Genomic DNA, 13,529 nt, shown 5'->3' with positions numbered 1-13,529 from the left:
TGCATTAGTCAGAGTGAATGCAGAGTGATAGGGGAGTGGGTTTGGGTGGGCTACTCTTTGGAGGGCTGGGGTGGACTTGTTGGGCAGAATGGCCTGTTTCCACATAGTAGGGATTCTAAAAAGATGTCCCCTCTTGTGGGAAGATCTACAACTAGGATCATAGTTAAACAATGGGGGTCGCCCATTTAAGGCAGGGGTGAGCAAACATTTTTTCTCAGAGAGGTTTGCTTAGACATAGATGAGGTGTCAGAGGACTGAAGGAATGCAAATGTGCTTCTGTTGTTTAAGAAAGGTACACTGGAAATGCCAAACAATCATTGGCCTGATTTGGAGATGCCGGTGTTGGACTGGGGTGTACAAAGTTAAAATTCACACAACACCTGGCTATAGTCCAACAGGTTTAATTGGAAGCACTAGCTTTCAGAGCAACACTCCTTCATCAGGTGGTAGTGGAGAGTATCATGGTATTCTAACGGATGAAAGGCTTAACAGACAATCAATTTTTCAATGTATAATTTCAGTTACATCACATTGTAAATTTTTGCTATAAATTCTATGTGTCAGGATTGAGCCCTCCACCACCACCTGATGAAAGAGCAACACTCCGAAAGCTAGTGCTTCCAATTAAACCTGTTAGACTATAACCTGGTGTTGTGTGATTTTTAATCATGGGCCCGTTAGTTTTTCTTCAGTGGTAGGCAAATTGTGAGAGTCAATCCTGAGAAATTGGATAATCTGTCACTTAGAAGGGCATGGGATAGTCAACATGGCTTTGTTAAGGCAAGATCATGCCTTATAAATTTGATTGAAGTCTTGAAGGAAGTGACAGGGAGGATCGAGAAGATAGTGCAGCAGATATTGTCTACATGAATTTTAATAAGGCATATGACAGGTCCCACGTGGCACACTGGTCAAACAAAAGTGAAACCCTGTAGGATGCAGGGTAATGTGGTGAATTTGATCCAAAGTTGGCTTAGTAACAGGAAGCACAGGGTAATGGTCAGTTGCCGTCCTTGCAAATAGAAAGCTGTTCCAAGTGGTCTTCTGCAAGGCTTGATGTTGAGACCTATGCTGTTTGCATTACATGTTAATGATTTGGATTTCAACTTGGGGGGCACTGCTGGGAAATCTGCAGATGACACAAACATTGGCGGTGTAGAGGATAGTGCAGCGTAAGCTTCAAAATAATATAGGTAGATTGGTGAAGTGGGCAGACAAGTGGCAGACAGATTTCAACTTGAAATGTGAGGTAATACATTTAGGGAGGTCAAATAATAAGAGGGAATACACTATAAGTGGGAATATACGAGCGGGTAGGTGTAGCAAGAGATCTCTGTGTACAAGTGCACAGGCCCCTCAAGATAGCGGTACAAGTAGATAAGGTTGTAAAGAAGGCTTATGGAATGCTCTCCTTCATTGGCACAGGTATAGAATACAATAGTAGGGATATCTCTGCTTTTAAAAAAGTATCACCTGCCAAAGTGAACAACTTCACATTTCCCCACATTATACTCCATCTGCCAGACCCTTGCCCACTCACTCAACCTATCAAAATAAGTCTGCATATTATCCCATCTATCGTTACCTCATTTGAATATTTTGTGGCCATGCTTTTGACACACTAAGTCAGTGATAGATATCAATTGTTAAATGCTGAGGGGCCTGCACAGACGCCTGTAGGAGCCCATTCCCCACATCCTGCCAATTTGGAAAATGACACTTTAATGTATCCATCATGCTCTATCTTCTGCCTATAAACCAATGTTCTATCCATGCCAATACACTACCCCTGCACTTTGAACCCCTACTCTGTGCAGTAACCTTTTATGTGGAATGTTTTTGGAATTTGGAAATCCAAGTGCAAACTGCAAAGTGTTCCTGTTTATCCACGGTACATCTTACTCCTTAAGAATTCCAATGTACTGGTTCAATACAATTTCCCTTTTACAAAATCATGTTGACGCTTCTCAATTACCTCAAGATTTTCCGAGTACCCAGTTCTAACCTCCTTGCTGATTACCTTGGGGAAGGCATTTGAATCAGGCATTAAGCTAACCGGCCTGTCGTCAATTGTTTTCTGTCTCCCTCCTGTCTTGGATGAAGGACTATTTTTACTACTTTTCAGTCTGATCGAACCTTTCCTGAATTTAATAAATTTCAGCCCATTAACATCAATGTATCTACTACCTCATTGGCCATCTCTGTTCAGACCCTAGGATGGCGATTATCGGAACCTGGACATTTATCAACCTGTAATTCCTTCAGTTTGTTCAGTACTGCTTCCCTAACAATAATCTAATCAAGTTCTCCCTCCCTTCAGTCTCCTGCTTTACTGTATTATTGGGATAGTTCCAGATTAAAGCTCAGATTTTCCTTTCAGGCAGCAGCGTTGCTGTAACTTTGGCAAGTGGAACATCTCCTGGGGTCTGACGACCTCTCACTAGAGTTGATCTGCTCTACTGAGATGATCTTGGAGAGGTGGGGTACTTGCACAGCATCAACACCCTGTTTTGAGAGAGGCTGAGAGACCATTACTGCAGCTTTGGGGCACATAGTGAGATTTTTTTCTCAGGCTTTTCTTTTGACTGTCGGTAAAATTTTATATTCGGGGAAAATGCTGGTAATAGTCAGGTTGTATCCGTGGGGAGAAGAACAAGGCAATTCCTCAAGCTGATGACCATCCATCAAGAAATGAGTAATTAGAAATTTTCAAATAAGTGTAAGGAAGGAGATTGGAAAAAAGATCCAAAAAGGAAGATCCGTGATAGAGTGGAATATAGGAAAGAGTAAATGATGAGTTCTGGATGGAGTGGTAACAGGGCAGGATGTATCCCTGGAGGAAGTGTGATGAACAGTTGTCTTCCAAAAGTGAAAATGAGTCAGAAATTCTTATCCTCAAAAGCTGTTTTTCTATGTGATTTGGGGGTTAAATATGGGATTTTCTAGTTTATATAGCTAAGTACGATATGATGAAGCAGTCACAGATGGATATTAATATAAGTATAAATGTATATAAGAAATATAAGGGGAAATTTTAAATGAAACATGCTATGCAAAGTCAGAGATGGGAATTGTATAATCATTCTTCCAGACTCTTAACCAGGATAATCAGTCTTCCGGTTGGATACAATTGTTGTGTTCCAGCAGGATTCTTTTATCTAATTTAATAATTAAACACTAATCCATAGACTTGAGGCAGAGAGGTATCAAAGATTGCTTGCCAGTGATACATTAGACTCAACTGAAGACAGATCTGTTGGAATCGGAGTTTGGCTAACTAATTTAGACACTGAGAGAGCTCCATTGTCTGAAGGTCCTTGATCAAGACACAGTTTCTACTGATCCAGATACTTTGCAAAAGGGGAAATGAGACTATAAGATCCATTGCAAAGAAGAATCTGAAGTGTAATATAAGCAGCAAATAAAGATCACCCAAAAAGCAATTTACATCTTGGAAACACTTATTCGGTTGAACAAAACACTTTATCATTCAGAAGTTCAGCTCAGAGAGGGAGGAAAATAGTTTGAAGTAAATCCACAAAATTTCAACTGCCTGAAACAAAGGTAAACTGAAGCCAAAATGGAAGGGGTGCACATGTAAATAAGATCCAGGAGGGAAGGATGGGAGAAGGAACTTCAGAGGAGAACAGAGGAGCAAACATAAAGATGCCGTGGAATCACTGGAGGATGTTTAGGAAGAGGGAAAACAAATACAGGTTGACTCTTTAAAAAGCAATGAAGATTGAGAGTTATAGTGGAATCTGTAAGGACAGAATAAGGGCAATCTTTCTGGTGATATAATTGGCAGCAAAATATCGGAACTTGATTATTCCAAAATGGCAAATTTAATGAGTCAAGCTGGTCTGTGGTATTTTATGACAATGTTGATTTGATCTGGCTCATTAATTCACAGGCATTGATCGATGAATTGACTTATCTCTGTGAACTGGAATTCTTCCCAGAATATCCTTGAAATTGATGAGCTAAATGGATCTTAATGGAAAAACAATAGGAAGCTTCAGAGTACTGTTCCCATTTACTAACATCACTCACTCTTAATCAGGAAACAATTACCAAACTTACAAATCCAACATCAAAGGAAATCGTTAAGACTTTGTGTTTGACTGACTCTCAGTATAATTCATTGTCTTCACTTTGCGACAGCGAATTTGTCACAAATCTCTGCAGAGATTGACTGTTTCCTGAAAACTGACCAAGTTGTGAAAGATGATGCCAGTGGTTCAAGTGAAATGACATTAGTTTTAGAGAACATTATCCAAATATTCTGTAACATAAAGGTAAACCACCAAAAGCAGTGCAAAATACCAACACTTGATGACTAAGATATATTTAATTTACACCTAGGGTTCTCAAGATGAACAAAAGTAGTTTACAAGCAGTAAGTTAGTTTGAAGTAGTATTTGCTGTTATGTAAACAAACACTCTAATTAGTTTTATTGCAGTAAATGCAGTCAGCGGTGAACCACTAGCTTTTCTTTATTTCCGTGTGGCTGAAGGATAAATATTGGTTTGACCACCTGGAGAACTCCCTTTGAAGAGTACCATGGGTGCAGCCCTCAGAGTAACATGTTATCTGAAAGATGCTCCCTCTAACAGGTCTGTACTTGCTCAGTATCAAATTATGTGTTGGCATTTTCTGCCATTTAGCAGAGACAAGGGTGCTATCTGCTAAACCCATGGATTCCTCGCCAGAAACCCCATGAGGCTAAATTTCCAATTGAACAGCTGACTATTGGTTGGGATCTACCTGGTTTCCACACTTGTTGTAGGCTTCTTGTGAGAGTATTTCTGCTGATATTAAGTTGCTTGTCTCAGGTTGGGAAGGCTGTGCCAGTAGAAGAAGCGATGCTGAAAAAGAAGCAATTGTTACAGAAAAAGTTAGAAATTGTTGGAAACACAACAGGTCTGGCAGCATCTGTGGAGAGAAAGGATGGCAATGTATCAGGTCCAGTAACCCACCTTGTGTTCTGAGGAAACATCACTGGGCCCAAGACGTTAGCTCTGCTTTCTATCCACAGATACTGCCAGAGCTGCTGAGTTTCTCCAAAATCTTTGTGTTTTTGTTACAAGTTTCCTGCTTAGTCTATCCTTATTGCAGATGGTGGTAGTGTTCTCTTGTATTTGCTGTCCTTGTTCTTCAGGAGGGACTGATTGCAGGTTTTAAAGGTGCTCTGAGGAAGGATGAATTAGTGCAGTGCATGTAGTAAAGGGTATACACTGCTGCTACTGAGCATCGGTGGGGGACAGAGTGGATATGGTGCCAGTTAAGTGGGTGGTTTTATCCTGCATGGTGTCAAGTTTCCTGAGTATTGGTGGAGCTGCACCCATCCTGGCAAGTTGGGAATATTCTATCACAGGAAAAAACAGGCTTATGCCCGAAATGTCAATTCTCCTGTTCCTTTGATGCTGCCTGACCTGCTGCGCTTTTCCAGCAACACATTTTTAAGCTCTGATCTCCAGCATCTGCAGTCCTCACTTTCTCCTGGTGTTCCATCACACTCCTGGCTTGTGCCTTGTCAATTATAGAGGAGATTTTGAGGAGTCAGGAGGTGAGTCCCTCACAGTTGGGCTCCTTGCCACTGACCTGCTCTTGTAGCTAGATTATATATATGACTTGCCCAGTCCAATTCCATTTCTGGTCATTGGTAACCCCAAGATTGTAGTAGAAGATTCAGTGATGGTAACACCATTGAATGTCAAGGACAATGGTTAGATTGTCTCTAGTTTGATATAGTAATTGTCTGGCATCTGTTATTTCTCAGCCTGAACTAACTGCACGGAGGCTGGTATCCTGTCACCAAGTCCCTCTTTATTTACTTGGGCAGTGTACACTGGGCTGTGGCCAGCCAACTCAGAGTCAATCCCTGAACTGATGAAATTCTAAACCCCCTATTATATTTTTTCTTTTTTAAAATTTTATTGAACAGTACAAAATACAGTTAACAATAAACAGAAAGCAGCAGTTCACAAAATCCCCACTATATCTGGAGGAAAGGGCAGCAAAGCCAAATCCCAAACCCCACCGTTCAACCAGTTCTCAGGGAGATGAGGACAAACCTCAAATCCCGCTTCCATTTATCACAAAGATAACTAACAAACCCAGGCAAGACAATGCAGTCAATCAGATACAGTGCATAGAATATACACCCAATATAGCTTAAAAAAGACATCCCTCCTTTACATTGGCCAGGCAGGGCTTCCTGATTGACTAAGAAATCTTTGAATGGGGTTGTTAGCCTGGGCCAATGAGATGCACTTGTTTCCAATCGCTACACAGCCCAAGTCTGGATATTGCAGTATTGGAGCATGGACTGCTTCACTAACTGAGAAGTCTAGAATGGTGCTGAACAGTATACAAGTATGGTGAAAATCCCCACTTCTGATCTTTATGATGATGAAGGTGTTTGGGCCTGGAACATCATCCTGAGGGACTCCTGCAGAGATGTCTTGGAGCTGAGATGACTGACCTCCAACAACCACAACCATCTTCCTATGTGCCAGGTATAACTCTAACCAGTAGAGTGTTTGCCCCCTGATACCCATTGATTCCAGTTTTGCTAGGTCTCCTTGATGCCCCACTTGGTTGAATGCAGCCTTGATGTCAAGGGCTGTTGTTCTCCCCTTGCCTCTGGAATTCAGTAGGTTAATGTCTCATTCAGCTTTGAACGAGTAACTTGCAAATTTCTGAAGTGAAATAAAATTTTCCTTCCTGGCCAGGAAGGCAAGAATCTTCAACTTTCCTGTTGCCTCCTTTTGTTTAACTTCCATTCTCTCTTTTAGCTGAGCCTAGGTTCTACTACCTTGAGTTCCATATTTTTATTCATTAACTTTGTCATTTTCCTTCCACAGAAATCACCGGCAAAGAAGTTGGGCCATGCAATTAGTAAGTCCCTTGGATGTGTTCCAAGTCGGGAACCACCTCATCCTATATACCCTGAGATGCCAGAGAAGCCTCTCGATTTGGCCCACATAGTGTGAGTAATGAACCTTTTAAATGAGGCTTAGCTGTAAAAACGTTTTTAGCTTTTATTTGTAAACGAGTTAAAGATTGAAATTGATGCTAGGCAGTGACATTTGCAGGAATATTCTGTGTACTCCAAGGACTCATCTTTATTTGTTGTTTTCCAAAGTGGTCATTCTGGTTTGCAGCAGTTATTCACTCTGTGAGGGACTATTTGGTCATGATTACTGGTCATTTAGAACTGCATGTTCTTCCTTAATGCAATAAAAACCTGAGTAACAAAAAGTGAGCTCTACTATCATTCTAGAAATGTTTTTAGACATGGTCCTGTTAATGCTCTAAAATAGGACAACACAAGAGAACAAATCTACACACAAGGGGTGGTCATTCATCCTCTCATGGTCTGCTGTTCAATTACAAGGCTGATCTCTCCCTCCCCACTTTTAATCCCCACTTACCTGAAATAAATCTATTCATTGTAGTCTTAAAATTACAATTCAGCCAGCATTATGGTTTTTCACATATTACAATGTCATTGAAGGAACCAAAAAAGATTTTTTTTATTGCAACAGTCCTAGAAAGTGTTATTAACATTGCAATTTTCATTTGTAGTGTATGCAATTGATGGTGATTCTTCTAACTTAGGGTTTCAGTTTTTGCAATTTTGTTGATCTTTCTGATAGAAATCTGTCCAAATAGGAAGTATCTGCAGTATTCATGTATCTTTTAAGAGGTTCAAACAATATTTCATGAGTTATGTCATGATTGCATATTTTAATGCAGTTTGGGAAGGTGAGAAATTGAGGACGATGACTATTGCCTGACTTCAGCACTTGTTTCTGAAGTGCACAATCAAATTGTAGTTTGACGTCTAAAATAAATTGTTGTTTAACTTTTGTAAGATTGGTTGCATTGTTGATAGTGCCATTTAAACATTCAAACCATGAGAATTGTGATTTCCCAAAATTAGGATGAAATTTAAGTGGAGCAACACATTGGGATTCTGTGGTCAGCAGTTTGTGGTATTCTGAATACAGTACTTTGCAATGTGGGATGTGCATGGTGTATGGGATGAAGACTTAACTTTTAATGAAGCCTGCACTTCCCAGCAGCTTTTGTTCAGGATTTAACCAGTTAATGCAGATACAGCTCCAAAGTGTTTAGATTAGATTAGGTTAGATTAGATTCCCTACAGTGCGGAAACAGGCCCTTCGGCCCAACAAGTTCATACTGACCCTCCGAAGAGTAACCCACCCAGACCCATTTCCCTCTGACTAATGCACCTAATCTATGGGCAATTTAGCATGGCTAATTCACCTGACCTGCACATGTTTGGACGGTGGGAGAAAAACGGAGCACCTGGAGGAAACCCACGCAGACACGGGGAGAATGTGCAAACTCCACACAGACAGTCACCTGAGGCTGGAATCAAACTGGGGACCCTGGTGCTGTGAGCCAGCAGTGCTAACCACTGAGCCGCCATACCATCCCCGTTTAGTTGCTCTGTTTACAAATTATTTTAGTTCAATGGGTCTATCTGTTGCTTTGAATCTTTTCCCCAGTTGCTTCAATTTTCTCCAAAACCACCTTCACCGAACTTTAGCAAATTTTACCCAGCAAGTGCAGATTGCTGTTTCAGTATCAATGCTGTTACAGTACAGCCTGTTTAGGTACAAGTTTACGGGTAATGCTGAATAATCAAAAAATCTCAGAAGTACATTGCAGAGTAAAATTTACCCCTGATGGGTGCACAATTCCGGTTACTTCCAGAAAATAAAACTTCTGGATCATTATGTTCCCTTTGCTTAACCTAATAATCCGTGTGTGATAAGATCATTTAAGAGGTCGCAGTGTCATTTATTCTGAAAGAGAAAATGGATATGGACTTATTATAGATCAGGAAGTTCGTCTCCAAGACATTGGACTCTTCGATTAAGTATTCAGAAATTTTGTACAACTTCAGGTTGTCATCAGATTGTCATTGCTTGAGAAACTCCAAAATACGCATTTATACAGAAACACATGTAATGACTTGCTCCATTTTGCTGGCTGCAGGAATGAACTTCACAAACGTTGTGATGCAGTGTTTTAATGGGACCCCAAGGAATCTGAAGTGCCCTGTGAGGGGTCTGCTCTGCACCTTCAGGGTATCACTTTTTCAGTTTGCAGTTCAGTGCCGAAATAGTTGTGCACCACAGATAAAATATATCCAAGCAGAAGAAATTTAATTCAAACATATTCAACATGCTATCATGTTCAAGCATTTGGGCATCTATCTTGAGCAACAGAAGTATATTTTGAAACAAGGGGATGTAAATAGTTAGGCTTAACTTGCCATCATTACTACTCCACCTTACCATCATGTGAAACAGTACATTTAACAACTGCTCTATGCTGCTTTAAGCATACCAAGCTCACAGTATGAGCATTGACGTCAGGTCATTTTTGGAATGGAGCAGGATTTGTGCAGAGTTGTACTGCTAACATTGTATTCAGTGATGGCTGATGACTGCCCGCATGGAGAATATAATTTCTACACTCAAGAGTCTTTGCATTCATTTAAGATGTGAGCCTTTCTGGCAAGATCAGCATTTCTTTCCAGTTCTGATTGCCCTTGAGAATCTGGTGGTGAGCTGCTGCCTTAAAATAGAATCATCTCTCGAGTGAACTCCTGCTGTGGATTTCTGCCATTTTCTCCTTTGACTTTAATCCTCCAACAACGTGCTTGGGGTATTGACACAAATAAACTGCCATTAACTATTGGCCTAACAGGTTGGGAGTTTGAAGTGATATACAGTACCCTTTCATTACCTGGCATGGATTCAGACCCCCACTGTAAATTAGTCAAATTTGCAGGTTGCACCAACAAATTGAGGTGGGCAAGATGCTGTTCAGATGAAATACTTTCAATTGATGTAAAATATTATGTGTCAGAAAATCAGGTGGCAGGTGAATGCTGTGAATGTTGTTTAAATAGCTAAGGAAAACATCTTGTTAGCCTCAGCATTAACCATGCTTAAACCAGGGTTCAGCAACAACCAACAAAACTGAAATGGTGTTAAGCTACACAGTCAAAACAGCAGTATGCCATTCAGGGAAGATTGTCATCCGCTACATTTTGAATACAATATCCAGGTAAATTTGGGATTTTCATCTGTGAGAGCAGACACACGAGAGTTGATTTAAAGTATACAAGATAGTTAAAGATATGGTAGAGATACACTTGTAATGTTTTTAAGTGTACAGCCAGGGTGAAATGTTTATTTAGCAATATGCAAACTGATGTCAGGACACTCCCCTTAACACACAGAATGGGCTTCTAGAGAGAAAGCAGTGGACGCAAGTAGAGATGTCATATTAACTTGAGAAAGGCATTTGGGCAGAAAATGCTACTTATTTTATTTTCCAAATATTTAAAGCCTTTGTCACAATCTGTGTGTGCTATTTTAATGAATATGCTTTAAAATATGTGGATGCATTTCTCCAATAATTGCAACATTAACTGACATTTCTATCAAACAGTTATGAAGGTTAAGTACAAACCTAATTTAATTGTTAATATTACTTTGCAGTTGTTTCGTACATCCTCTATTTGTTGTGTGATCAATATCGGCCTATCCTGGGCTGTAATGTTCTTTCGGCCCTCGATGTTGTGCCGACCTGTGAAACCAATCTGAACCCTATCTATCCTACACAATTCCATTCTCATCCATATGTTTATTCAATGAGCATTTAAATGCCCTTAAAGTTGGAGAATCTACTACTGTGGCAGACAGAGCGTGCCACGTCCCAACTACTCTCTGAGTAAAGAACCTACCTCTGACATCTGTCCTAAATCAATCACTTTCCTGATTTCCTGATTAAGGGCTCTGGCCCGAAACATCGAATTTCCTGTTCCTTGGATGCTGCCTAACCTGCTGTGCTTTAACCAGCAACACATTTTCAGCTAAATCAATCACCCCTCCATTTAAAGTTATGATCCCTTATGCTAGCCATCACCATTTGAGGAAGAAGGCTCTCACTGTCCACCCAATCTAATCCTCTGATTATCTTATATGTCTCAATTAAGTCACCCTCAACCTTCTTCTCGCTAATGAAAACAGCCTCAGGTCCCTCAGCCTTTCCTCGTAAGACTTTCCCTCCATACCAGGCAACATCCTGGTAAATCTCCTCTGAACCTTTTCCAAGGTTTGTACATTCTTCCTATAATGCAGCGACCAGAACTGTACACAATACTCCAAGTGCGGCCGCACCAGAGTTTTGTACAGGTGCAACATGATCTCTGAAACTCAATCCCTGTACCAATAAAAGCTAACACACCGTATACCTTCTAACAACCTTATCGACCTGTGTAGCAACTTTCAGGGTGTTATGTACATGGACTCAGAAATATCTCTGCACATCCACACTACAGACAATTTTACCATTAGCCCAGTACTTTTTATTCCTGTTACTACTTCGAAAGTGAATCACCTCATACGTTTCCTCATTAAACTCCATTTGCCACCTCTCAGCCCAGCTCTGCAGCTTATGTATTCCATCTGTAACCTGCAACATCCTTCAGCACTATCCACTGACCTTAGTGTCATCTGCGATTTGACACTAATTTCCTCACCTGTCCTTCTATGCCCTCATATAGGTCATTTACCTGTGGCCCCAAAACAGATCCTTGTGGTATGCCACTAGTAACTGAACTCCAGGATGAACATTTCCCTTCAACCATCTCTGTCTTCTTTCAGCTAGCCAACTTCCAATCCAAGCAGTCAATCCCATGCCTCCGTAGTTTGTGCAGTAGCCTACTGTGGGAAATCTTATCAATCGCTTTACTGAAATCCATATACACTACATCAACTGTTTATCCTCATTCACCTTCTCATAGAACTGAATAAGGTTTGTGAGGCACGATCTACCCTTCACAAACCTGTGTTGACTATCCCTAATCAACTTATTCCTTTCTAGATGTTTATTAATCCTATCTCTTTTAACCTTTTCCATATCTTTACCCAAAACTAAAGTAAGGGTCTATAATTTCCAGGGTTATCTTTACTCCCCTTCTTGAACAAGGGGACAACATTTGCTATCCTCCAGTGTTCTGGCTCTGTTCCTGTAGACAATGGTGGCATAAAAATCAAAGCCAAAGTCTTTGCAATCTCCTCCCCGGCTTCCCAGAGAATCCTGGAATAGATCCCATCCGGCCCAGGGGACTTTTCAATTTTCACACTTCCCAGAATTGCTAACACCTCCTCCTTGTGAACCTCAATCCCATCGAGTCTAGTAGCCTGTTTCTCAGTGCTCTCCTTGACAATGTTGTCTTTTTCCAGTGTGAATACTGAGGAAAAATATTCATTTAGTGCTTCTCCGATCATCTTGGACTCCACACACAACATCCCACTACTATACTTGATTACCCCTCATCTTACTCTATTCATTCTTTTATTCCTAATATATCTATAGAAAGCCTTGGTGTTTTCCCTGATCTTATCTGCCAACAACTTCTCATGTCCCCTCCTGGCTCTTCTTAGCTCTCTCCTTAGATCTCATGGGTTTCCTTTTAAAAATAAGCAACCTTATCAAATGTCAGAAATATGAAAGTAGATTATACTGCCGAGATGATCTAAAATATTCTTAATTGTTATTATATGCGAAACCAGTTATTAAAATGTTAGATTTTCACTTAATATCAGCATGCTTTATCTTTAGGTGAACCCATTTCTAACTCAAAAGCAATTTCTGAAGAATTAAATAATGCCAATTCACTGTGTTTTGTAAGTCGGGAGGATAACAATCATGCAATAAAAACATGAGGTTTCACAGTGAGCTAATTTAAAGAGGAAATTTCTAGTCTTAACTGATGACATTGGCAGATGTTGAACAATCATTATTTATATTCTGCCTTTATTAAAGTATTGAAATAGATTTGACAAGAACCCAGGCTGTGTTAAACATTATTTTTATTGTAATTTTCTGACTGGTTGTTGGCTATAATTCTCTGATTGAAGTAGAACAATTACAAATGTTCGGTAATTTAGCAAGATTACAATAATCTGCCCTCTCCATGTAACATATTCCATAAACTATTTTAAATTCCATTAATACTTCACTAATATTGATGACCATGAAAGGCACAGTTTAAGTTCTAAGTCATTAATTATAATATCTGATAGACTCCTTTTGGGGATGGTATTACATTAGTTCTATTATAAAAATTTAATTTAAACCCTTTACAGAAGGTTTAGTTTCAGTTCAGCTGTCACACTGACCTTGTACAACTGTATTGCAAATTGCTTTTTGAAGTTATTAAAATGAAGGTTACATATCAGGAAATTATACTAATTAAATTAAATCTACTGTGCTTTAAGAGATTTATTGAATAGGACATATGTTCTTAGAAGGTACACGGTTGAGAGTTTTATTCTATTGTTCATTTTGTTCCTTTGACCTGGCAAGGTTTGATAGTTGTTCCTAGTTTTTAAAGAGCAAAATTGTTTAATTCCAAATTGCTGATCACCTTTGCTTTGAACACACAGCCACAGACACACGCACACTA

At 39.9% G+C, this 13,529-nt stretch overlaps 1 protein-coding gene across 6 annotated transcripts in view; it reads left to right on the top strand.

Annotated features, from left to right (window-relative positions):
• The window catches only part of dtnba (dystrobrevin, beta a), a 540,419-nt gene that overhangs the window by 206,358 nt on the left and 320,532 nt on the right, over positions 1 to 13,529 (top strand). For all 6 annotated transcript variants that reach the window (XM_060822037.1, XM_060822040.1, XM_060822034.1 and 3 more), the window contains exon 9: positions 6,871 to 6,995. In XM_060822037.1, the coding sequence (XP_060678020.1) occupies positions 6,871 to 6,995 (125 nt within the window). The remainder of the gene's footprint in view (positions 1 to 6,870; positions 6,996 to 13,529) is intronic.

The sequence above is a fragment of the Hemiscyllium ocellatum genome, chromosome 3 (genome assembly GCF_020745735.1).
Source record: "Hemiscyllium ocellatum isolate sHemOce1 chromosome 3, sHemOce1.pat.X.cur, whole genome shotgun sequence".
NCBI lineage: Eukaryota > Metazoa > Chordata > Chondrichthyes > Orectolobiformes > Hemiscylliidae > Hemiscyllium > Hemiscyllium ocellatum.
The sequence above is the reverse complement of the archived record's forward strand: the minus strand, read 5'-3'. Positions and strand labels throughout refer to the sequence as shown.